Genomic DNA, 26,147 nt, shown 5'->3' with positions numbered 1-26,147 from the left:
CAGGCCCTTTCTGTATCCCTTCCCATTCTATATTATGGCTAGTTTCCAATATCCAGAAGTTGAGACTGAGACCACATCCACTTCTCACCTTCCCAGAATATCCCTCCTCTCTCCAAAGGCCAGTGCCTTGTGTTAGAGGGTGGAGGACAGGTCTGCCCCATGCAGGTATGCAACCTGACTGGCACGGCCTCCAGCTTGCCCTGCCCATCTGCTCCCACCCACACTCTCTAAACTGGGAAATGTTCCAATAAAGACTCTCCAGGATCCAAAGAGTGAGGTCAGGAGAGCAGCTGCAGAGGGTCAACCCAGAACAACAGCACAATGCACTTCTGGGTTCAGAGCATGTGTGCAGGGTGTGTCAGGAATGGTCCCGCTGGGACATGCTGCCATTGGGGCAGGAGGAGGGCAGAGAGGCCTTGCATGAGCTACACATAAGTTTGCTCTGGTGAAACCCAGCCCCTGAGTCTGCAGCTGTATACCCTCCTCCATCACCTTGGACTCAGCATCCTTGCCTTGCCTTTTAGACCCTTGGGCATTTAGCCCCAGCCTGTCCTCCAGACATGCTAACACGTCAGCCTGCTCTCAGGGACACACCAGCTTTGATCATTGCCTGTTCACTCATCCCTCAAGCATCAGCACATTTCCTTCCAGGCCACAACTGTACCGGGGAAGATCTCCTGCCAGACTTCCCAGAGGCACTCCTCTTCCTGAATATATCCTTGAAGCCTTCCTCTGTCATTAGCTGCCCAGTGGCCTTAGACAGGGGGGATCTGAGGTTTCTGTTTTCCTGGGAAACTTTGTGTTGTGCCTTTGTCTTCCCCCTCTTCCCACCTCTCTGTCTGTCTCAGCCACCAATTGCATCCCGTCTGACACCTCAGCTGTGACCACGATGGGACAAGGGCTGTCTTCTTTGTTACTTGTCTCTACCTGATTGTCTTCCCAGGTGCTCTCTTAGAGCACAAATGCAGCTGCACCAGCCACTGTGCAGGGCTCTATAGAGACCAGTACAACCACTGAGCTGAAATAGCTGCCAGCAAGTGGCCCTGGGAGAACCGTTCGCACACACGCACACCCCCAAGTGTCAGGCCTGGTGCTGGGTTCAGGATTTAAATCTGGGTGCACAGTGTGTTTGTGCCCTAGGTGACCGGGCTGTTACCACTCTGGGCTATACTGTGTCATGCTCAGGCTGTTAGCAGACCCAGGTTCAGCTTGCTTGGACAGACTGTCAGCACACTCGGTATCAGCACTGGTTGCTAGCTTGCTTCTTCCTAGTAGCTTGGATGTGCTTTCTATTAGCATGCTGGGGATTAACTCCTCAGGGCCCCCCGGCTGTTAGCTCGCTGGCATGGGCTGTTGGCAAGCATCCCCAGCTTGTTGGAGGCACTAGGTGTTAGCACGTGGGGTATGGACACACCAAGCAAGTCTCTCTCTCCCGTTCCTGCCTTGGCAGCTCTTCAGGGGAGTCTCCCTGTTGCGGGGAAGCCTTGCAGAGAGTGATGGGGGCTCTTGGGGGCTGCTTGGGACTGATTCTCTGCACCTCTCTCCCCCTTGCAGCAGTAAAGGGCCCGGTTGGAACATAGAGCTGGCAGAGGAACAGTCGGACCTGAGGGGCAGGGCTCGGCCATCATGTCAGTCCCAGGTCAGAGGCCAGACTTTTTACAACAGTGAATATGGGGAGCTGTCAGAACACTCGGAGGATGGCAGCTGCACCCCCCCCGGGGAGGGGGCCAGCCCCTCCGCCCTCCAGGCATCCTTCTTCTCAGAGCAGTACTGACGGGCATGGGCAGCAAAGATGCCATGCCGAGACCCACCTTCCACACCCCATGCTGCATCGCCACTGCCATACGGAGCTTCCCCCTCAAGCTTCCCCTTCGAGCTAGAAGGAACCCCAGCAGGAAACCCACGCAGAGCACAGGGAGACAAGGAGAGACCCCTTTGGACAACGACTGATGCCGCGACTCAAGTTGCTGCCTTGCGGGGGGGACCCCTGAGCAGTGGGTGCAACGAGATATGTCTGGGTCAGACAAGCAGGTGTCCCTCCCAAGCACTGTAGCCCTTCTCTTTGCATCCCGGCTCCATGCAGACAGGACTCCACTCCATAAGCCATGGCTCAGGTCAGATATAAATAGAACCGTCTCCATCCTGACATGCGGCCTGTGGGTATATGAAATTGTTTTCCTTGGACTGTCTTTTCTGCCTCTCCTCCCCACATCAGCCACTGAGAAAGGGGGCAGGATCAAAGGGAAGAAACCCCAACCAGCAGCAAAAGCAGGCCATTTCCCAGAGGCAGCTGGGCAGATCCCAGCACCCCAGGGGATACCCACCCATGCCATCCCTTCTCCCCAGGTCCATCCCATCCCAGCATTCCTCTGGGAATAATGCCCAGGCCTGCTTTGAGTGTCTTACCAGGTGGGTTATTTTTGCCATCTTAAAGCAACGGGCCTGGAAATAGGCAGCAGCCAGTAGCTGAAGTCCTCCAGATGAAGTATTATTGAAGACCCTGTGAAAAAGCAGAGGTTTATCCTCTCTGTGCTGGCAGCAGGGAGCTAAGCAGCCTTTCCCCAGGGCTGTGCTGAGATCATTTGTTGCTCAGATAAGAAAATAAATGACAAAGCCATGTAAATCTCAGCTGGCTCTTCAAGGCAGAGGGAGAAAATCAGTGTTTGCTGGAAGGAAAAGGATCAAGCTGGCAAGGAGCAAGGCATTTATATGCAAACTGCTGCAAGTGCTTTACAAACAATGGGGGAGACCAAGCGGAAAGACAAGGCTCCTTTCCTTGCAGCACTTCATTTGCTGGCATTGCTGCACAAGTGGAAGAGAGAGGCATGTGCGCGGGGATCGGTAAGCACTATAAGCCTGGACAGACAAGCTTGCTCCCTATCTGTGAGCCCCGCTTTAGGCAGCCACTACTCCAGCAGGCAACACCCCTTCTGCCAGGCTCCTCTGCAGCTCCTATGTCATGGCAGAGCCTCCCATGTGTGCCAGTCTCTCATCCTGGTAAGCTTTGCGGGTCAGCCGTGAGGCTGAGTAGCAGTACCCCTATATTCTTTAAGAGCTGCTTCAGTGGCTTTCTGTATATGCAAAACCACGTGAATGAAGATCTGGGGAATCTCTCTGCAGGTCCTTTGGGACACGTGTTGGTTCTGGTTCCCTGCCATTCTCCACCTGCCTTTTCTCTGCTCCTAATGCATACAGGCACATCAGAGGCTCCTTCTGAAGAGGCTGGTTTGAGCAGCTTGTGAGCTTCCCTCCAGCATCTCTGATCCCTCATCCCCCTCCCTGCCAGAAGCTCCCTATCTCACTGGCATCTCAGCACCCAAGGAACTCTGCTTGCGGGCCAGGCTTCTTTGTATAGAATAAGGGGGGGTTGGGGCTTTTTTGTTGTTGTGCCAGACACATTTTTTCCAGACTCTGTTTCTTCCCTAAGAAGGCTTTCTGAATTTCCAAGCCTGTCCCTCATTGCCCATGCCTTTCCTGCATTGGCCCGTGCCTTGTGGATGCACTCAGTGTCTGCTCTGTGTAATATCAGTTCTCCTCTGCCCACGTGCGGCTATTTTTCACTGGCCCCTTGGCAGAGGGGAGGTTATGCCTGCTTTGCACTGCTGAGGTCTTATATCTGCTTCAGGGCAAGCAAAAAACCAAGCTGAATGTAGCCCGCTCTCTCCAGGGCAGGCATCCTCCATAGCAGCCTGCCTTTGTCTATACATAAAACAGCAAGTAACACACTCTGCAGAAGGCCTCACAGCTCTGTGTATGGGATGGCTGAAATGTAGCCTTGTTTAAACAAGGTCCTAATGCAGCTCCCCTCACCAGTGTGAACGCATGGGTTTGAAACACATTATTTCCCTTCACAGGCAGTGAGCTTGCACTGCTGAGCAGTGTCTCCGCATTCAGAACATGCACTCACGCTATAACTGGTGTGCAGATACCAGCCTGTGGAAAGGTTACGGTATTAAAGTCCGTTGTCAGAGGTGACCTGGATGAGTCTCTGAATTTCAGCGGTGAGGAGCTGGAGTAATATTTAATTTTTATTGTTGCAGTCATTCAACATGGACAGAGGTTTTCTTTGTGGCCTATAGTTTGTACCATCTTGACTGGGGGAAAAAAATCCAATCCTATTGCATCTCCAGCAAGAGAAAGATATGAATAATGCACCCATAATATGAGCATGTACCGTGTGCTGTGCAGATGTGCCCTCTAATGAAGCATGAACGTAATGCATGAATCTGGACAGTCATAGACAATTGTATTCTTGGTCTTTTACAACCATTCAAGCAAGTTTCAAATTCTAGTTTAATAATGTGATGTCCTTTTCAGTGTTGTGGCCACCTCAGTGAGTATTAAACCTTCCAGAGTTTTACAAATCCACTTTTCTATTATTTCTTTCATTTTTTATTTGGCGCAGATCAGGACAACCAATGACATGAGGCTGGTCTGTCCGTTTTTTTGGCTCTGGTGTCCAATACTATTTGGGTTTTTGACAGTCACAGGATTATAGTTCAGGTTGTATAGTCCCTGCTAATTTCTGTACCTACTGGGTTATAATCGCACCCTCACTTTTTTTGTCACTGCACCTACTTGCCATCATCCCTTAAAAATGACCGTACTTCATATACCCACAGTTTCCTTTTTCTTTGCCACTCATTGATACTGATAAAAACCATTCCTCCTTTATGAAAGTAAAGGATTTGATTCCAAGTGGTCATAAATTCTCTGCCTGCGCATACACACGCTCATACCCTGAATATGCATCAGACCTGTCTATCCAGTAATACTTCATTTATATGGCAACATTTTAAACTGGTACCAGTTGTTGCCCCAGCAGCATTGAATGTTTTGGTGAACTGGACTTTGATAAAAGTAGGATATTAGGGGTTCTGCATGAGTGAATAAGTGTGTTGTGTGTGAGGATAAGTGGGTGTTGTGAGTGTGAGAAAGTGTTTGTGTGTTTGTGAGTGTTGCTGTTACCTAGAAGCATACATGGGTTTTACAGCCCACTGTATTTGAGTCCTATCTCTGGAAGTTCATGGTTATATATCAAACCAGTTAAAACACTTCTTTCTTTCTTCTCCTCGTATAGTACTTGTTATACTTTGCCATTAAGAGTTTTGTTGTAATATCTGAATGTGAAAGATTAAATAAAGTTATAACTTGCACCTGCTGCCTGTCATGCCTGAGGCCACCCAGCACCGGATACTGAGGTGTTGATTCTCGGTAAGTCCCAGCGTCTCTGATCTTTACACAGAACTCAAGCATGAATCTAGGCTATCTTGAGATCCAACTCAGATCAATGAACATGCTTTGGTTTCATCTTTTTTGTGGGGCCCCTTTGCATTTCCTTCTTGCAGCCAGGAAGCAGCTGTGCTGGCGCTGGCATTTCCATCCCAGGTTAAAATATACGTGTTTTCTCGTGAGATCTTTGGATAAAACCAAATGCATTTTGAATAAGTATGGTTACCTAATCCCACCGGGCCCCAGAATACAAGCTAAAACCTAAGGAAGAGGGAGGAGGTTCCTTACTGGAGGTTTGGGGATTTTTTGCCTAGTCAAAATCCACTGAAATGGACCCCACTTCTGCAGTTCCTGTCCCTGCGGTGGCTCAGGCCCCAGAAGGCTGTGACTTGGATAGCTTTTATCCAGCTGCAGAGATATATGAATGTGTTCCTTCAAACCTGGCGATGTGCTGAGATCAACAGGCAGGAGTCAGAGCGGGCCCTTCCCCAGGGTCTCAGACCCCCCCCGCCTCTACATCAGACGCCAGCAGTCCTGACCCGAGGGTCGAGAGATTCTCAAGCCAGCACCCAACCCAGTGAATCCTCCCCCTGTCCAGCTGTTTTCCAAGGGGACCTGAGCAACACTTGGAGAAAGAGGTTAGAAAATGTTTTTTTTCTCCTAAATCTCCTCAAGGTGGAGCTCTGACTCCAACACTGCACAGGACTGGAAAGGACCAGGGTTGCTGAGAGATGAGGCTGGAAACCTGTGGGACAGAGGAAGGCACCCGAGACTGAATGAGGAGGGTGGATAGGGGGAAGCTTTGGGAAAGGAAACATATTTGTACCATGAAAAGCAAAGTGTGAGAAGAGAACTTGGCTGCTCGCGCTGGGGGCGGGAGGATTAGCTCCTCTAGACACATGTAGTCTTCCATTGAGCAGATCGGTGCCGTCCAAGCGCAAGGCCAGAGAGCTGCTGCATCCAGGGACTCTTGACCTGGGAGGTGTGAACTAGGGGACACAACACCTAGGAAAGATGAGAGAGCGAGGGTGAGAAAGGAGGTCCCTTCGTAATAGGCAACACAGTGTAGAGCAATGGTCTGGGAGAAATATGCCCATGTATAAAATAGAAACCATATTTCGGGGCATTGGGGAGTTTTACAGGTGCTTGTGCAGTGTTTGGAAATTCTCAGAAAAAAGGGAGCAGTAATAGCAGCTTGACCATTCAGTCAAGCTGTTATCATAGCACTGCACAAATGCCTACCAAGCACACCTTGCAGCACCCCTGGGGGGAGATTAGCTCCACTTTACAGCTGAGAAAACTGAGGTGAGGAAGGGAAGTAGCTGGCTCAGTACCACCCAGCATGAACCAGGAGAAGCCGCCACCATTTCCTGAGAGCCACCCAGTGCTCGCTCCTGCAGACCTTGCTCCTCATAGAAAGCTATTTGTCCCTCTGCAGCATTTCCTCTACAGCACATTTCTGCCTGCTAGCCCGACACAAAGGGGCTGCTGAGCAGCTGTACGAGGCGGTCTGGGACTCCCCCGCGCACAGAGGAGCTTGCTGCTGCACCCAGGCAGGCAGCTGGCCCCATCAGCCCTGGGCTGTCTCGGCAATACCCCACTGTGCAGGGGACAGGACAGGGTGGAGCAGGGGTTGTCAGCCTTGTTAGACTCCAGGCACCTGTTGGAAAATGCCAGCTCTTAGTTTTCGTGAGTTTTTATTACGTAAAAATATTAGAGGAGCATTTCTGTTGCAAAGTAGGCAGAAAGATCACAACAGGTCAGAATGTTTTTAGCACTATGGATTCCTCTGGGTTTATCGTGGGAATCCCATTAGCACACCCATGCTGCTAGCATTGTGTGGCACTCTGCAACACCCTTGAAAGGATCTCAATGCACCCCAGGTTGTCACGGGACCCTGCTAGAGAATCACTGGGGTGAAGGAAGCAGGTTAGGGACACAGCCATGGGTTTGGAGCTCTCTGATTTTTGTGCCTCTGCAAAGCAGGGATACACACTGAGATGGCCTGGTACACTCCCCTGGACTGCAGGTGAGATGAGCCAGCCCCTGGCGCTCCAGCACGCTGCCTCCCTCTTGCCCAACCATTAAGCCATGCAGAGGTGTGAGCTATGCTACGGGGAAAGGGCATTTCGGCAGGGATGCTCCTCGCTCTGAGTTTGCTTTGATCACCACAGAGTTGTTGGCCCATAACATTCAACTTCCCATCCGCACTCCAGGCACAAGGGCTCTGGAACGGTTTTGGCGAGGGACGCTATCAAATTGTGAGCATTTGTCATCGCTGCTGCCTTGCGGCCCCTCTCTCAGGGAGGGCAGGATGAAGGGTTTTGTAAAATGCTCAGAGGCCATTAGTGAAATCATTGTGGTTTTTCACCCAGCATTTCCCAAGCAGAGGAGGAAAAAATATGATGCAAAGCAGAACATTCAGCTGCTGCTTTAGAAACATTTCCTGTATTGTATTGACATTTCTATAGAGCTTTTCATAAACAGCCTCTCGGAGGATTTCACAGATCCACAAGTTACATGTCATCAGGGGCCTGCTGGGCCAGCTCTGGCCTCAGAGGCATGTGTGTGGTGCCCACTGCCTTCCCTGGGAACTACACGGACAAAGCCAAGGACTGCGTAGGACCCAGCGGTTACAGGTGGAGGAAACAAAGAGAGGGGCTTTCTCTTTGCTACCACGTGTGCTTGTGCAACCGTGTGAATCAGAACCAGATAGGCTGCAAAACTTAAAAAGAGGAACCATTTAACCAGAATACTAAAGGTTAATCACTTTGCTTATCGTAGGGCTTTCCACAGCTGCTGGTAAAATCATCAGGGACTGCCTATCTCAGAAGAACAGCACTGCAATTATTGGTGGGGGAATTCAGAAAGTATCCTCCACAAAGGCCCAGTGAGGACTGAAATACTAGATTACTTGTTTTCTCTAGAAGACATGAATTTGAGAGACTTTGCCTTTGCAAGATCTGAGTTGTTGTTTTTTGTTGTTGTTGCTGTCGTTATTTTTAACTGTTCCTGAGGCCACAACCAGCCTCAAATCCCTGTAACTGCTGTTTTGTCATTGAAATGAAGACATGCTCACTCCCCAACCCCTGCCTGTACAGGGTGTAATGAGATGAATATTTATTTGTTTAATCCCGTAACATTTGGGCATTTGTGCGCTTTCCTACTTTTATTCCAAACAAAAAGAAAGCAACCCAAGCAGCGGTGGCGAAACTCCAAGGACGGTCATTGTATCGCGTCTATTTAAGTTCCTGCTCTACTTGCAGTCGGTTCAATTACTCTTCATTTCCCCACCTGGCCCTTCCTTCCTCCTGCACATGGGAGACGTGGTTGTGCATTTCGTTCTTGACGCCCATCTTCTCCCTACACAGCTCAGCGTGGGATCCTAGAGCAGCGGCTCCCAAATTGGGGGGGTGCAACGCTGCATGGGGTCACAATAAAAGAGGAGGGGGTTTTGCCCACTACAGGCAAGGGGGCGCGAGCCCCTCAGATTTGTACGTGGGGTAGGTACAAGGCAGAGCTGCGGGGTGCGAGGCATGGGCTGCCCTCACTGCAGCCACGGGCCTCCACCCTGACCCCATTGCACTCAGCTGTGGCTCCGCCCCCTCCTCCCATTGGCCCCGCCCCACGCCGACCTAGTTCCAGCTCGCCCCGCCCCCCCCCCGGGGGGACGTGCGCACTCACGCTCTCCCCTCCCTGAGGTGGGCGTGGCCCGCGCGGAGCCCCGCCCCCTCCTCGTGGCGGGGGCGGGGCGGCGCGCGCGTGCGCAGTGGCGCGGCTGCGGTGGGAGCCCGCGAGACGCTGCCGCCCCCGTGGAGAGGAGCGAGGCGCTGCGCAGCGCAGCGCGGGGCGGCCATGGGGCGCTGAGGCGAGGCGAGGCGGAGGGATGTGAGCCCCGCGCCGCGGCGCCACCATGAGCCCGCGGCGCGCCCGCTGCCCCGCGCCGCTCTGGGTGCTGCTGCCCTGGTGCGCGGCGCTGGCGGGCGCCGACAACGCGAGCCAGGCGTACTACACGGCGCTGCTCAACGTCACGGTGCTCAGCCCCGAGCGCGGCGGCCCCGCGCTGCTGCGCCTCGACCGCGGCCGCTACGGCCAGGACTCGCCCAAGGTGGAGGTCAGGGGCCTGCTCGTGGCCCCCGGGCCCATCAACGGAGGTGGGTGGCGCCGCGCGCGGCCCTGCCCCGGCCTCGCACCTGTCGGGGGGGGGGAACAGGATTCCTGCACAAGCGTGGGACGTGTGTGTGTGTGTGTGTGTATAATGTGTGTGTGTAATGCCTAGCCATGAGACGTGTGTGTGTGTGTGTGGAATGGGGGGGGGTCCCTGCACAAGCATGGGACCTGTGCATGTGTAAAATGGGGGTCCCTGCCTAGCCACGAGACGTGTGTGTGTGTATTTATAGACACATTTCTGGCTTTTTTGGAGCCTGTGTTTGTAAGGGGCGCAGGCCCCATGAGCCGCTCCCTGTTCGCACGCCCGTGCGGCGGGGAGCTGGAGGGTGCCTTGCTTTAGGACGCTTGCCTGCGGCGCTCCCAGCCGTGCGGCTGCTCCACCAGCGCCCTGAGAAACCGGAGCCTCAAAGCCGAGGGTGGCCCGGCCCGGCCGGCCCAGCGCGCTCCACGCTGAACCATCCAACGTGAGGGAGGTCACGTCTAGTCCAGCCCCCTGCTCCAAGCAGGACCAGCCCCAGCTACATCATCCCAGCCAAGGCTTTGTCTATCCGGGTGTGAAACACCTCCAAGGATACAGCTTCCACCTCCTGTCTGGGCAGCCTCTTCCCGTGCTTGACACACTGATGTTTTCGCCCCCCTGCCTTTTGCAAGGTGGCTGAACCAGCCCGGCTTTTCATCCTTGTGTCTCGCTCCGTTCCGGCCTGTGAAACCCTTGGGGCTTCTTCTCGACCGGTGTCTGATACCGGGTCGAGACGCCGCATTCATAGAGGATGATTTGGATCGGAGGTGCCGTCTGGAGGTCCCCTTCCTGCCCCGCTCCTCAGCCTCTTAACTGTGCCCCTTACATGACAGTGTCATCTTCAGAGGTGCGACGTGCTTTTAGCCTCTTTTCCATTATTAGCATTCTGAAACCGAAACATGACATTTTGCTTGCTTGCCGATTTTATTTTATTTTTTAATTGTTTTTTAAATGGCAGTTTTGGGGGGTGGTTTTTGGCCAACGTAATATAACTATTCTAGTTTTAACTTGTTTTTTTAATTATGCTGATCTAGCCAAAGCTGCAACTAAAGTCCATTACCTAGAAAAAGATGGATTCTCTTGCCTTAGGTATGTCTGCTCTTTTTGGCTGTAGACAGTACATCACAATAGGTTCTCAAATTGCCACCTTTCTTAGAAAATGGACTGACTTGATGGAGCGCATCTGGCCCCCGCCTAGTTTCTGGACACGACTTCTGAAGAGACCAGAAAATGGATTATTCTTTCAAAGTAACCTTACACGCTCATCATGGAGGCGCACACTTTTTTTAAGAGCTGAGATGAAGAATACCTTAACATGCTTTCAGGCCATGTATTTCTAAAGTATAATTGGGGGTTGAGCGAAGCTAATGTGTTAAATCTTAATAGCATATTTTGATGCTTGACCAAGCTGAAAACATGTTTTGGATGTTTTTAAGGTTATGATACTGCTGCATCTTTAAATAATTAAAGTGTTTCAGCTAGAGATTTTTTTTTTTAATCTGTTTATAGCAGTCTTTTCTGATATGATACAGTACCTGCCAAAGAGTGAAAAGGCCTTGTTCAGGGGATGATTGTATTTTAACTGGAAGCCCATAAGAAGAGAAAATCTGAACAAAATCTTAGCAGTCCATAAACATCTTTTAGTATACCATACTAAAGCATAGCATGACAAATAACTTCAGCTAGGTAGCACGGTGAATCATGAAATTGCAGAGCTCTGAATTATTGCAGTTTTGACATGGTGTAATCATTAAAATTTGATATGTCATCAGTTGCTGAGCAGGTTCAGTTCAGTCCTTCAGCTTGTCAAAAGAAGGCTGTGAAGGTATGCACAGCTGCCTTCCACTCATTCTTAACCCCTTAAGAATTGTTCCAGGATACACTTTAAGCCTTGCACATTTTGCTTGAATTTTGCCATGGCATGCTTTCACATAGGTAAAAAATAATAGTATTGTGCAACAGTTCATCTAGTGTGGAGAATGTTGAAATTTGTATTTTCCTAGTTGATCCAAGATGCTTCTGTTTAGACATAATCATGCTTGTTTTTATTTCCACCTGATGTGTTGTATTTGATAAGAGCCCTAATGTTTGCCCTCTGCCAGCATTTGCCCTAATGCCTTTATTATTGTCTGCTAGAAGGTGTTTTAATACCTCTTAACTAGAATAAACAGTGTAATCTTCTGCTGAAATATGTCCTGTTCAGCCAAGTTCAGCTTCATGCTTGAGGTGAGCAGAAAAGGCCCCGTGTCCCTGCTGTGGTCATGTATGCGGACAGACTGGTTCGGGTTTGGTATTAGACTGTCAATTCGCTGCCTTGCATGGACTCTTATGTGAATCTGGTTGCTCAGAATTACTGATTAAATTTGAATAGACTGAGCATCCCTGGCCTCGGGGATGGAAATGCCTCTGTGTACAAATATGATAGTTCTCTTTAGCTGCATATAGGGAAGTAAATTAGTTGTGTGTAGTGCTTTGGAGTCAGTCCTGAAAAGGTTAAACTATTAAACATGATGTTTTATGTGTTACCACTACTCATAATATTAAACAGTACATGCCTGGTTCGATTCTCATGGCTGGGCCCTTTGCTTACTCAGTATTTTCTACATCAGCCACTTTTCCTTTTAAAATAAATAGTAAAAGATTTGGTTCACTGTACCACCCCCAACATGGAGTTCTTCTCATTCCCTTGAAGTTGTACTTCCAGTATGCTATAATTTTCCTAACCCCAAGCTTTTTTCCCTGTCCCTTCTTCAAGTCTAGAGGAGACTAGACAGTGACCTCGCTGGGGTCACCTGACCCCCAGTTATCTTTCCTGCTTGGTGCAGGGGGCTGGACCCAGTGATCTTCCAAGGTCCCTTCTGACCTTACAACCTATGAATCTATCAAAATTTTGTGAAATGTTTGGGTCTCAAAAGCTGTCCATTTGCCCCTCCCTCCACCTCCCAGAGATACTTGTAAGAGTAATTCACATTAGAGTTTGTAAATGTGAAGCGTAAATGTGTAACTTGGGTGGTTTTGCTCATGTCACATTCAGCCTAGGCTACAAATAGTATGTTAAAAATGTCTCGGCTATCATATTATTCACCATTATATCCTCTGTTTGCATGTCTTTGGGTTTCTTTCTCTTTGTCACTGGCTTGAAAGCTTAATTTTTAAAGACGTCAGAACAAAGTACATAATATGCTCATATAACAATAAAAAATGCTTTTAACTGGCTTCCTAAATATAGATTACAATATGTACAGAATGGAAAGCATAGACTGCCTTTTGACATCAGAACAGAACAATAATAAAAGATCTTGTATAAGCCTGTTTTAAAGCTTCTTTGGTATCACCAGTAGGGCTGGGATAGCACTAAGTTTTGTGCTATAAACACCAACCAAGTTTGTTCTATTACATACTATTTTATTTTAATATTTTTATTCTGTCTGCGTATACATTTAATAAATACGTAAATAAATCACATTCTCAAAGATCCTATTTTCAGTGGCCTGTAACTGCCAAATTTTTGTAGCTTGAGCTGAAATTATTCAAACTGAGTGCTTGCCTCAAGCTAAAATTCTTCAGAAAACTTGAGTCAAACCAGATAAGTAACTTCTGGAAAGCAGAGCTAGCTTAAGATGAGCAAGACTTTTTAATTCTGGTGGTAGTTTTCCAGGATGTAATTTCCCAATATATTTGATCTCTACAAAAATATTTGTAATGGTTATGATGGCTGTACTGTTTCAAACACCTTCTTACTACTTTCTTTATCTTTTAAAAGACATTTCAGAGGATGTAATTAAGGGACCATCTATATTTTATTTTTAGTGTTTAAAAAGTACTGTTACTGCTATGGGGACATGTAGTCATTAAGCTATGAACATTTTTATATTGGTAAAAGCAGAGTGAGAAGCTGAGCACACCATGGTATAGAGAAGGAACTTGAAACTTGTTTCTAGCATTTCTCCTGGGGATGAGTAGTTTGTTCTCATAAGTCAAATTTGGCCAAGTTTAAAAAAAAAAAAAAAAAAAAGCTTTTGAAAAACTTCAGTGGACACAGTTGCAGTAGAAACTCCCTAGAGCTTTGCAGTTTAAATCCCCCTAAGGTTTTGTCCCCACTGACCATGCTTTCAGCCTGGGGCTGAGAAGGGGTTTTTCTTTAATGACTGTTCTGAACTGCTTCTCAAGCCATATCTGGGCACTGGAATTAAGAATCCCAAGACTTCCTGTTCTGCGCTCTCTACTGATGCTCAGACAGAATAGGGAGCATAACAGAGGAGATGAGCTGCAGTGGAGAGTGTGATAGGGAAGTGGATCCGGACAAGGAAGCTGAAGGAGGAAGACTGGGAGGATAATTGGGACTTGGAGGGGCAGGTGACAACCAGGACAAAGTGAGGGGGATTGGGATGCATTGGGCAAGAGGACTAGGAACAGAAGAGGGAACACCAAGAAAGTAACATTAGAGTTGGGCAATGCCAGCATTGCGAGTGACTGGCCAATTCCCTTTTGAACCATAATATGTGTTCATGGATTTCTCTGCAGGATGTACGTAATTCAGTGCCCAGAGTGTGCATGTAAGGCATGGCTACTTGAACAGCTAACTCCTAGGTAAGCTAAGGAGTGTCAGCTGTTCTGCAGACAGTTCCCACATGCACATGCTTCTGCCTATACAAGGTCGCTTCTTCTGTTCTGAGTAAGCTACTTGCACTTACTATAAGGTCAGAGTAGCTCATGTGCTGTGAGTTCACTTTAGTTTACCTATAGTAATTTGTTTGCAAAGCCATACCCTTAGTGGACAATTATTTAGTATTATGATTAATTTTGTTCAGTGGGTGGCCCCATTGCTTTTTAATGCATAATATTCAAACCCCGCTCTGAGGATAGAATTATTCATTTCCTTTTGGTTTTCCTATATCATTTATCTGAGCATTTTAGAAACATTGATTTGTTTTCATAATCTCGCTTTGCCTCTTAAGGATATCATTGTAATAGGTATACATTTGAGGATCCAAAAGAGAGATTAAGGTAAAAATATGCACTAAATTTGGATACTGCATTTGAGACGCTTTATACTTTGAAAAAAATCAAGTGTTGTGGCAGGGCATAGTTTCCTGATCTCAGTTTGTATTTATGAGTACGCAGCAGCACTTGAGGTTGACCAGAGAGTGAAAAATGAAAAGCATGCAAAGTGCCTAACTATGAAAGTTCTTCAGTTAAGTGACTTACATTATACAGGAGCTCTGGTATAGATAAGGACAGAATTCAGTTATGCAGGGCAGCATAACTTAACTATCAGAACATCATTTTTTCTTTCCATAGTCCTGTCTTATTCACTGTGTCTTCCATTCTCTGTAATTAAGGCAGCAAGCGTCCTATAGATGAGTACTTTATATACCACCTTTAGTTCAGTTAGTCCATCATGTGCCTTGTACAAAGTGGACTCCTGTGGAAAAAATAGTGTATAATCATGTAACTAGACTGCATCATAATATTCATAGAGGGATGCACAGGTTGTCTTAATTCTGGCACTTTATATTTTGAGTGGTGCTTGACTTAGCAATGACAATGTTCTCTTAACAGTTTGTGTGTAATGTTGTAATTATAGTATCTTCTAGCAGAAAACATTTTAAGAACATACTGTCACTTTAGCTGAGCAGAACTGAAACTTTAATAGCAGAAAGTCTTCAAAAGATGTAGTTTTCCAAAATATTTGATCTCCACAGAGATATTTGTAATGGTTATGATGACTGCTGTTTCAAATACCTTCTTACTACTATATTTATCTTTTAAAAGACATTTCAGAGGACATAATTAAGGGAACATCTATATTTTATTCTTAGAGTTTTGAAAGTACTGTTACTGCTGTAGGGACATGCTGTGGCCATTAACCTATGAACATTTTTATATTGGTAGAAATTAGTTTTTAAACTAACCAAAAAATAAGCCCATGTAATCTTTGAGCTCACACTTTGAGCTTAGTACTTAGTTGGCTACTAAGTAATGAAGTGATCTTAATGGTTTCTAGGAAGAACAACTTACTGTTTTTCTACTTCCTGCACATGAATTTCAATTGAATTTAATTTTAAAGAAATTGAAGGCTCTCCGTAAAGAAGATGGGGAAATATCTTTATCAACAGATAATTTCCCTTGCAACTTTTAAAAAAGATAATACTGTCATCAGAACTTCTATAGAAAGCATGCTACTTTCCACTTTTCCCTTGACTTTCAGGAGTTTGATATGCCTGTTAAGACCTTCTAAACCCAATTGTATTGAAGCTTCCTAAATGTGAAGGACGTGTGCATATAGGTAGACTGCTTCAGGGGTGTTGGTTGTAGCCTTGTTGGTATAGGTGGAGTGTAGCTTTTAGAGGAGGGATTTATTTTGCATTCTTAACATCATCTTTTACACATGTGTGAATTCATATGGACAAATTAAAGGTGGATACATTGTTCTTATATGAGAAGGGAGGTTGGGATGGTAGAGCAGGGTCCTGTCAGCAGGCCAGATTAGGTCCTGGGGCCTGGCAATGCCTCTCCTGCACCCAGTGCCCCAGGATTGAGTCCTGGGGGCTTGGTACTGCCCCCTCCTAGCCTTCATGCACTGGGTTTGTAAGGCCAGGGGGCCTGGCACTGCCCCCACCTGGCTTTATATGCTGGGTTTGGGTACCTTGTCCAGCACACGGGGCCTGAGGCTCCCAATCAGTCCAAAGATTTGGCAGCTAGAGAGTGGTGGTACCGTTCCCCCACTGCCAAATTTCCAGACTCATGGGGAGCTCTGCAGGCCAGATGACACGGCATCACAGGCAGGATCTGGCCTGCTGGCTGGAATTTGAGCACCCCTAGTTTAGAGCTTTCAGAAGAGGTAGGAAAGAGGTCTTTAAGTCTCCAAATCTGGATTTTTCTTCTACCAGTAGAAGAAATCAAAACTGCAAGTTGCTTTTGGGTGGAAAAGAGAAGATGAGCCATTGTGCTTTTTGTACAGATTGTGGTTGTGGAAACTCCTTATCTTTATAGGAAGGTGCTTTATTTGTTTGTTTATTTATTGGGGGGGGGGTCCTAAGCAAGTGTCCAGGGAATAATGTGCTTTGCTTTGTAGACATTCCAGTTGAATACTTCTGAGTGGTGCCATTAAGTTAGAGCAGCTTCAATAGCAAATACATGTCTAAAGAAAGTGACAAAATAGCATTGCAATATTCACTTTTATAGGAAGTAGAAATAATACGGTACAAGAAGAAAATAGTAAATTATTGGTCTCATGTTGTTGAACTAGTACAGCTTGTCATGTGAATGATGCCTACTAGAAAGAGTCTCTGCTGTGGGTTCTGTCTACCTTCTGTAATAAAGCCTGTAACTAAAAGGTGAAATTGCGTATAGTTGGGTTCATTGGTATATATTTAAACTTCCTGTAATTCTGATAAGGTTTGAAAGCGGGGAAACTGCAGTTCAAAGTAATTTGACAGAGAAGTGTAATGCAATGTTGTACGTGGCTCCTCAGTTTAATTGAGAGACTTGTATGAAATGAACTTCTGCAACTAAATTAAAGCAGAAGTGCAGATGTTTGGGTGGCTTATTGCTAAATAAGACCACAAGGACTTCTGAGTGGGGCTGAGTAGACATTAGAGGATGGTAGGTTGCAGATTTGATTTTTGCCCTCATCTGTCAGGATGCTCATATTGTGCCCAGGTTGGTTTTGGTACAGCAGCAGATATGGGCAAGGAAGACTTGACAAGTAACTGCTATTCTGAGTTAGCTCATATGATGGTACTTCGTTTATCATTAAAAAACTAAAAATATTGCTCTCTCTATTGATATTTTCCACAATTATGAAATGACAAATTACTTCTGATAAGATCTTTTCATATATGTGATTTGTATTAGTATTTAAAATTACTCTAAATTGCTTTTCATTATGTCATGGAGACCATCCAGCTGATCTATTCAAGTTCTAAGCTTGTGAAAAAGATTGTACATCTCAAATGCATTTTGAACAACTGAGTATAGATGACGGATGATAATGGACAACTATTGACAATTATACTTGCTGACTTAGTTTGGTTATCTACCTTCCTTACAAGAGAGATTGATATGTCTGGCACTTTAGGTGTACAGTAGATATTTTATCTTGCCCAATTTGGTGAATTCAGTAAGAAAAGGGAGTGACTAACTGTAAGAGTTTGTCCTCTGAGTATATTTTTAAAAAAATCTAATAAAACAAAAAATAAGAGTTGAAAGAAATTGTGGCATTCTGTTCGTGTCCCTGAATGGCATGTAGTTGTCAATAAAAGCTTATCAGAATTTGTTATGCACCTGTGCTCATGATTTAGAGACAAATGAGTTACAAAGATTTAGCACACTCTCAAGCTAGAATAATTGTATTCACTATTTTCTAAGCCATTTTCTAGGTAATATTGTCTTGGAAGTTTGTTGCCTAACAGATTTTGATTGCTGCAGAGGTCTGATGAATGTCTAAAACGTTCTTTTAATCAAATAAAGCTTCTCATCAGCCTGTCTATTAAAAGAGTCTGTCTAGTCCTTCAGGTTCTCTTTGATAGTGTATTTGGCTGCAACCTGCCTAGCATGAATTGTTGAGCAGCTTTGCTATTTCCCAAATTTGTCCACTCTCCATACCAGCTCACCTGGACCTGATATGGATGACTTTCCTTTTGTCATGGTCAGAATTTTGTCAGATTTGTAACTACTGATCAGACGAATATAAGCCAGCCTCCCTGAATCTGTAAATTTACATCAGGTTTTCTTCCAAGCTTCTAGCAAGAAATGCTACACCAGCTTTTTGCAGTAGTTAATTGTCCACTACACGGGCTGCTATCACTGTGTATTTATATTCTTATTTGGGGGGCTTTTGTATTGCTGAAGTACAAAATGAGCCCTGCTTAGAAGTCCTTGTTGTCCACAGTTAGAAAATGTGCAGTCATTCTGCAGCTTCTGATATGTAGCAGGTCTCTGGGGTGGAAATGCACATCTTAAGGATGCCACATCAAATCCATAGTATTGTTTGACCTTAAATGGCAATGCTGTAATTAATTCGATTCAAGACACTGCTTATAATTGGATGTCTTGTGAATGAACATAACTGCCCCATGTCTTCACTCAGTTGTGAAAACAGAGAACGTTTGGTATATTCCAGCAAACACCAGCCTATCTGTGTCATAGAAATATAGGAAATAGAAGTTTTCAGCTGTACTATATATATTTTAGTAAATTTGTGGTCCTAACTTGACATTGGCAGCCAATCATATTTGCATTTTTTGGCGGGTGGAAGGGATAACTGATCCCTAAATCCGCGATTGCTTTGCTGTCTTGCAAGTTACTGTTGCTTCTGCTGTGTTGAATTCTCTAGGTTCAGTCTTGAATATTCCTGCCTGAGTTTCCTGTTGTGAACAGAATTACTTTTCATGGGTGTCGGCTGTTTTACTGCAAGCTGTATATTATTACCTTGCTTTTTATCCTTTTTATATAGTGGGTCAGTTAATCTTGTTAGTGCACCTCAGGAGAAATTGCATGACACTCCTGTTTTCATAGTAAGATTGGAAAGAGCACAACAGGAAAAATCTGCTGTGGGTGTTGAAATTAAAGGTGTAATTGGGATTTGCGGTTTCTGTAATATAAGCACTGTAATAGCAGAATCCTTTCATACTGGTACAGTAACTTGGTTGCAGCATGTCTTTCTCAGTGACTTTTTAAATTAATTTAAATGGGCTTCAGTGGGGCACATGTATGTATTTGACAGGGGCAGCTGAAGTTTTGCAAGCCCAAGAACAAGTCACCAGTTACCAAGACTAGTGTCTGCATGACATAGCCTGTCCAAAAATCCTATTTTTTTTCTCTGTCTGGCCACACTTTACACTGGAATGACTGGAAAGAAACAATGTGATGGTGCCCATAGCGAATGTAAGCATTTAACAAACAGCAGTTTATCGGCATCTGAACCATATTCTAATGTTTTTTCCCTCCCATACCGGTATTGATTTAAATATAAATTCATTATACTGACTGCCCAAGTGTTATGAGTATCTAACAGTTGGTCAGTGAGCCAAATTCTCAGGTATATTCACAGCTTCCTATGGGTGTGAGGTGTGTTAAAAATATTTCCAAGGAGGACCTCTCTTATAAATATGCGCATAGTTTTAGTCTTCAGTAACAGGACAGTCTAAGCTTTCTTGCTTAAGCCAACTGGGTTCTGTGACAACTGTTTGTTTTCTGCTTTACTGTTTGACTTTTGCCTGTCTGAATGTACCTGTAAATACATAAATGTTTTTCCCTTAGTTGCAGATCGTTTGGGCTGTGATCCACGAACTCGTTTCAACGTTCCACCAAACACCAAGCAGTGGATTGCCTTGCTGCAACGAGGAAATTGTACTTTTAGAGAGAAAATATTGCGAGCAGCTTCACACAATGCCACAGCGGTGGTCATTTACAACAATGTGTCCAGTGAAGAGCCTGTTACTATGACCCATCAAGGTAAGTAGAACAGAATTCATTCACCTCTCACTTCCTAAATCTTCATGTTTTTTCTAAAGCATACGCACAATACTGATTGAAAGCACTTGTCCCTCTGTTCTTTGAAGATGTGCATATGTATATAATACAGTGAAATGAATGCATTTAGAGCTGTACTCCAAAGGGAGCGCCTGTCTACCAAATAACTTTTATCTCCTTCCTTTTTGGTGGATTTTAGAGCTGTCACTTGTTGTGAAGTTTATGGGAGACAACGTTCTTGAATACAAGAAGAGCTGTAACTTTTACAAAGCATAGGGGAGTAGCGAATGTTTATAGTTGTCTCTCACTGGTTGTTTTAAGCTGGGGTTTTCAAAAGAGCCTATAGGAGATGGTGCAAAAATTGTGTTCTACACACCCCTTTTTGGTGACAGCCTAGTTCTCTTCTGATGGTCCAAGCCAATAAATGTACCTGACTGTTGTACTGCCCTAACAAGGTGCACATGATTGAAAGAAACATGCCTCTAAATATAATCTAGAATTACCCTTTGAGGTTTGATTCATTAACGGTCTTGGATCTCTGCAGACTTACATTTTACAAGAATAGTCCACGTGGATAATGTTGGTGTTGCTAGTGATTATTTTTGGTAGTTGGAACCTGTTCCTTTTGCATTATCCCACAACTGAAAAATATTTTTTGTAAATTTTTCAAGACCGGACTAAATTTTGCTTTATTTTTGCAGAAGAATGTCTGTTTTGAGTTGTCTTCATCCTTCCCTTCCCTGAAAAGTTTCATATGTTTCTGATGGTTGTCTCCTTTAAATAGTCTTCTAAAATTGTTTCAGTACATTTCTTTTTAAACACAGAGAGGAAATGCTTGTAGAAGTTGGAATCTGCAAATGATCAATTTGCACATTGTGAAACCCTAGTGTGAAATAGTTTTAAATGTGTTTTGCTAAGAGAGCTATATAGTCTCTTGAATACCTAATTTGGGATTTGAGCAAAATCTCGTACAGAGGAAACTACCCAGTACCCATGTTCATAACTCTTGCTATCTGTCTTTTGCTTTGTTCTATTAAAACACTTTCTACATCTTCCTTCTGTGGGACATCTCTATTCTTTGTCTCCTCTGCCTATGCAGTTTCCCTTTAAACCTTTCAGCTTTGATCTCTGCCTTTTCAAGGTCAGTGGGTAAGACTTTTGAGTGCCTACTGCCTGTATTTAGCAATACATATGTTTTGTGGTTTCTAATGCTCCTAATGAATTGGAAGTCCTGATATTGCACCTATTGATACCTGTTGTAATAAACTATATCAACAGCTGTACGTATAGATTTAAAACAATTTGTTGCTTCTACCCTGTTAATAAATAGTAGAATGCTGCATAAAGTCCTTGACTTATGCTTTTCCTCCTCCTGTAAGTTATTCAGTAGGCATGAACTTTAAGAAAAGAGCGAAGTCTAGACAGGTCTGTCAGGAAGGGAACTATAGGAACATCCAAGATTGGAGAGACTTGTGCTAAAACAGTGGTGCCCAACCTTTTTACCTGGTGTGCCAGATGGATGGTGCCCAGTCTCTCCGTGGCCCAGTGGTGGTTCTGATCCGGCACCTGGGGCAGATATTGCAGGGCCCCATCTGGCAGCACAGAGGAGGAAGAGGGATCAGTCTGGCCCAACCTGGCCCCCATGGGAGTGGAGGGGGCATGGCCCGAGTTTATGTGGGAAGGGGCTTGGCCCAGCCCCAATCAGGCCGTGGCAGGGAAAGGATGTGTTTTGTCCCTGATTCAGCTGTGCAAGAAGAGGGCATGGCCTGGCCCTGGTCTAACCATGTGGGTGGAGAGGATGCACCGCATGTCCAATCTGCTGCACAGAACTTGGGAATTTGGCAGCAGGGGAGGGGTGGCAGTATTAACTGCCACTGTTCCCCTACCACCAAATTTCCTCACCCTTGGGGAGCCCTGCGGGCCAGATGCCAAGGCTCCACAGGCCACATTTGGCTTGCAGGCCAGAGGTTGACCACCTCTGCGCTAAAACATTGACAGTAGCATTTCAGTTACCAACTAAAGCCTAGAAAGGTAACTCAAATATTGAATGTTAAGGGAAACATAAAGTGGAGCTTGAGAGAGAGGATCCTAAATGATTGGGTTTGGTACATAAGTTGTGTAGTTATGAATGTGTCCATTTGTTAAAGGGAAAATTAAAGTTCACTCAGCACTTCAGCACAAGTACCAGTTTAGTTCCTTGGAAGAGTCCTTCAGCAGGTCTTGGGGCTGACATCTTAATGTAATTCTTCAAATTGTAAGGACCCAAAATCCATTAGTGAGGAGTCACAAGGGCAGAGACTTGTGATATCATTACATGGGTGGTTTATGTTTGGAAAATAAATATTTTACAATACGCTTCCTTCAGTTCCCCACCTTTTTTATGCCCCATGTAATTTAAGTTAATCTTTGCATGAGGAGATAAAAATATTAATCACAAAAAATGCATGTTGCATCCTGAAGTTATTTAGGGCAGGGACCATTTTTTGTTGTGTACAGGCCCTAATACAGTAAGATGGACAGGCTCATTTGCTGATTGAGACCTGTCAGTACTAACTGAACCAGATATTAGACTTGAACAATTTAAACTGCTCAGCAAATTCAAAATAATGTGCTATCTCGGCTTTAATTTAATGTCAATATTAAATGTCATGTGATAATAAAGTAGAACACAACTGTATTTTACTTTGTCTTGAGAGCAAGCATTGGAGACTCTGTTTAGAGCTACAACATTGTTTTGAGTTACATTATTTGCTGACCTAAGCAAAATTTAATTGCCAGTGGGGAAGCAGTTTTATAGATGTGGCAATTGTGATAGCTAGACTAGTCGTTGCTGTAACTTCAGTTCAACACTAAAATGAATGTCAGAGAGGACACACTTCATAGTCTAGTCCTCCAAGCTTCCTACCCGCTATGAATCCATCTATATATAATGGCTCAAGTATTCTGACTTGTGAATCTTACTCTCTTTTAGGGGAATCTCTGTAACTGAACATAATATTCTCAGGTTTTGACCCTTCAGTTCCCTGTACTATTACCTATGTTCCTTGCTGGTCATTTTGTAAGGAGTCTGGCATTCTCTGCACCAACAAGATACTGAAGTCCATTACTTTGTTTCTTTGCAGTTTCCCCCTCAACAGGGGTTGACTTTCCATGGCTGTGACAGCTGTTGTCTAACTAGTCTAACCAAGTAGATGTCCTTAAAATAAAGTTATTTGACAGGTAAATAGACATGAGACACTCATCTTCACATGCCAGTTTTCCAGTACTCTCAGCTATTATACAGTTTACATAGGGCATTTAGGACGTCCTCTTTCTCAGTTTGACTACACAAGGGTCTACTAGATATGACCCAGTGCTGCTACATGCATGCTGTGTATTTGCTTCTTAGGCTTTCTGAGATATTCAAAGAGCATATTCTGTTCTTCCAGAGAAGCAAAGCAGGGAGAACAGGAGCTGTGCCAGACACATCTTCTGTGGGCCACGTGCTTGATCCTGCTCTGATGGTGCTTGGGACCCATGCAAACAGCCCAGGGATGCACAGCAACACAAGTGGCAGGGCTGCATACAAAAATATTGGTTTGCTTATGCTACCTCTGTTTTGTAAGCACAGTTTAGGTTACTCCCATTCCAGTCAGGCCCACAAACCTAACGTACCACATCTGTGTCCTTCTTCTAAGATCGTGTGGCAGCTGTCTTATCTACATGGAGAAGTTGTTATCTTTTCCCACATCAGCCCTCTTCCCAATAGGTCTGCATAAATAGAAGATATTCTTGCATGTTCTGAACTTCACCATGTCCAGTCCTTGAATAGGGTTAACAAAGGATCCCTTGATTTTTTTGCTCCAACTCTACTCCGCCTGTTCAGGCACCATGGGTGATCTCATCTGCTGTATTTTCTTAATGAGATGAGACCCAGATTATATGAGTCTTGGACATACAAGTCTTGCATGTAAAGGTAATTCTTTATATATTCAGTTTTTAACATTGTGTTGCCCCCCAGAGGACACCCATCTCCTTGCAGATGTGAGCAAGCGGCCCTCCCGCAGGTCTGTTTATTTTAGCATATTCATGAACGTTTCATCCATGTTGTGTTCTGTTTTGTGGCTAAATGCACATTTTGGGGGGGGGGGGGAAGGTACAGAAGTGTGTGTGCATGTATATACTCCACATGCTGCTTCAGCAGAATACAAAACCTTTCTGCCAGATGTCAGCCATCATCACTCTTCAATCAAAAAATATTTTCATGCATCACTTGAAAACAATTGACTGTTTTAACATTAGGAGTTGTTCCTCCCCTCCCCTGCTCCTTGGTACTGTAATAGTCGTATATTGTCTTTGACTCTTGGGTTTTTGTGCTGCTGTCACCCAGGGCCCAATTGCAAAAGAGGCATTGACCTTACTAAGCTTGTATCTGCTTCTAAAACCAAAAAATTCTGCTGACTTGAGTTGCAGCAAATTTTATCTCATTTCCCCTGTCTATATCCCCACCGTAAAATATGTACATTTTGCATAACTTGGTAAATGCCCTTCATTTACCCAATAGAGGACATCCTTCCCAGCACAGGTTTTACAGGCTATGATATCACTGGCAGGAAGGCAGCTTTATGGGTGGTTTTGTTTGCTACTTCTACCAAGCAGAACAAATACTATCTAATGTAGCAAGCGCATATGTGGTAGAGGAAAATATTTAGTAGCTGTCCCATTATAATCAATTATGGGAATGGGAAGGAAGTGCAGGTAAACTAGCACTTTAATGTTAAATGTTCATTTTTAAAAATTGCTGTGGAAACTATGATTAATTCTCAAATTGTAGCAATTTTACTCCATTAACTTCTTGGAATTTTGTTCTATAAAATTCTGTCATTTTTATTCTGGAGGTTAGTATAGGTTCTTTCCTCCTTTTTTTTTTTTTTTAGCACTTAAAATAAAGCTCGTCTAAATGGAGACTCAAAACACCAATATAAAAATTACCAAATTCCACTGATAGATGAATGGTATCACTTGTGTTAAGAAGATTTATTTAAGTCTTTGTTCTGTATTTAGCATAATAGCTGATTCTGAGCGGGTAATTGTCCAAGATTAAGTGTTGAAAGGCTTCAGGACAAGCTTGCAGATATTGATCTTGATGTGGCTTTATTGCATTTTTGGAAAAATAATCTGTTCCTTTTTCAGAGCATCTCTGTTTGGCATTGTATGCAGGCAGATTCTCTGCCATACGTTTTTGTGCTGTAAGAAAGGCGTGTTAACTTTTTTTTTTTTTTTGAGGAGGAGGTATTTCCCCCAGGAAAGTATGTAGTTGGTCTCTATCTGACAGAAGAGTGGTTAAGAAAGCAGGATTCATGTCTGTTCTAAAATACAGTCAAAGATGAGAGTTTATAAGTTTAGGTCGCAAGTTTAAAGGCAGAATGGGGACAGTAGTGGCTTGTCATTGCCACCTGATGGCTTTTTCATTTGCCATTGAGGGTTCAGGGTTGGCATTGTACATGTTAAGAACCTTTCATTCAAATTGCCATGATAATGCTTGTTGGCACTTGGGCATTAAAGAAGGGAACAAATATATAAAAGCAGCTGTGCTTTTGCACCCAAAGGGTAGTGGTTTCAAGTCAAGATTCAGGGATGATATTGGGGCAAGGAAGAGAAGTTTGCACTATTGCCTCTTGCTAATACACCATTTTAATTATCGCAGTTACACCAGGTAAAATGGTAAGTGGCTGGAGGAAAAAAGCCCATGCATCTAAACCTAGTCTTTCACTGTAGTTTAGAGGCATACTAATTAAAAAAAAGTCTATGCAGTAAAGTTGTCTTGACTGTTAACAGGAGAGTGTGTGTTAGGAAGCTGAGACAGCGGAGCCATTCTAGGATAAGCCAGGAAAAACTGCTCCAGTGAATGGACACGTTATTAAAGTGTGTTGGAGAATAATCTGTGCCCATATCAAAAGGCAACATTTTTTTCTTATGCATTTCCTGGGCCATCATGGCCACAACAACTCTCCCACCTGACTCCAATATCTGAACATTTTCCAGGTGTTATTTCACCATCTTCAGAAGTAGTTGCAGCCACCAAGGTAGGGCTATCTTGTTTCTTTAGGGGATGGAGAAGTTGATTGCTCTTGTTGTGAAAAGGCCATGACATTGTGAGGGGTTAGGTTCTGTTTGTCGTCCATGATTGAACCTCAGCAGCAAAGTGCTAATTTTAGTCTGTGCATTTGTTACTGGGCCTTTGCACTAATTAATTAAGGTTCCATTA

The 26,147-nt window shown here is 44.6% G+C and overlaps 2 protein-coding genes across 4 annotated transcripts in view; both read left to right on the top strand.

The window, feature by feature from the left end:
* FLT4 (fms related receptor tyrosine kinase 4) overlaps positions 1-5,156 on the top strand; it is a 74,488-nt gene extending 69,332 nt beyond the window's left edge. The window contains exon 30 of the mRNA XM_006275369.4: positions 1,555-5,156. Within this exon, the coding sequence (XP_006275431.3) occupies positions 1,555-1,774 (220 nt within the window). The 3' untranslated portion in view covers positions 1,775-5,156. The remainder of the gene's footprint in view (positions 1-1,554) is intronic.
* A 3,861-nt stretch (positions 5,157-9,017) lies between these two features.
* RNF130 (ring finger protein 130) overlaps positions 9,018-26,147 on the top strand; it is an 82,061-nt gene continuing 64,931 nt past the window's right edge. Inside the window, exons 1-2 of one of the 3 annotated variants that reach the window (XM_059712908.1) lie at positions 9,018-9,386; positions 19,688-19,882. In XM_059712908.1, coding sequence (XP_059568891.1) covers positions 9,146-9,386; positions 19,688-19,882 — 436 coding nt within the window. In that variant the 5' untranslated portion in view covers positions 9,018-9,145. The remainder of the gene's footprint in view (positions 9,387-19,687; positions 19,883-26,147) is intronic. The other 2 variants (XM_059712906.1, XM_014597521.3) reach the window with 2 other exon arrangements.

This window comes from Alligator mississippiensis, chromosome 9, assembly GCF_030867095.1.
Source record: "Alligator mississippiensis isolate rAllMis1 chromosome 9, rAllMis1, whole genome shotgun sequence".
NCBI classification, from domain to species: domain Eukaryota; kingdom Metazoa; phylum Chordata; order Crocodylia; family Alligatoridae; genus Alligator; species Alligator mississippiensis.
The sequence above is the reverse complement of the archived record's forward strand: the minus strand, read 5'-3'. Positions and strand labels throughout refer to the sequence as shown.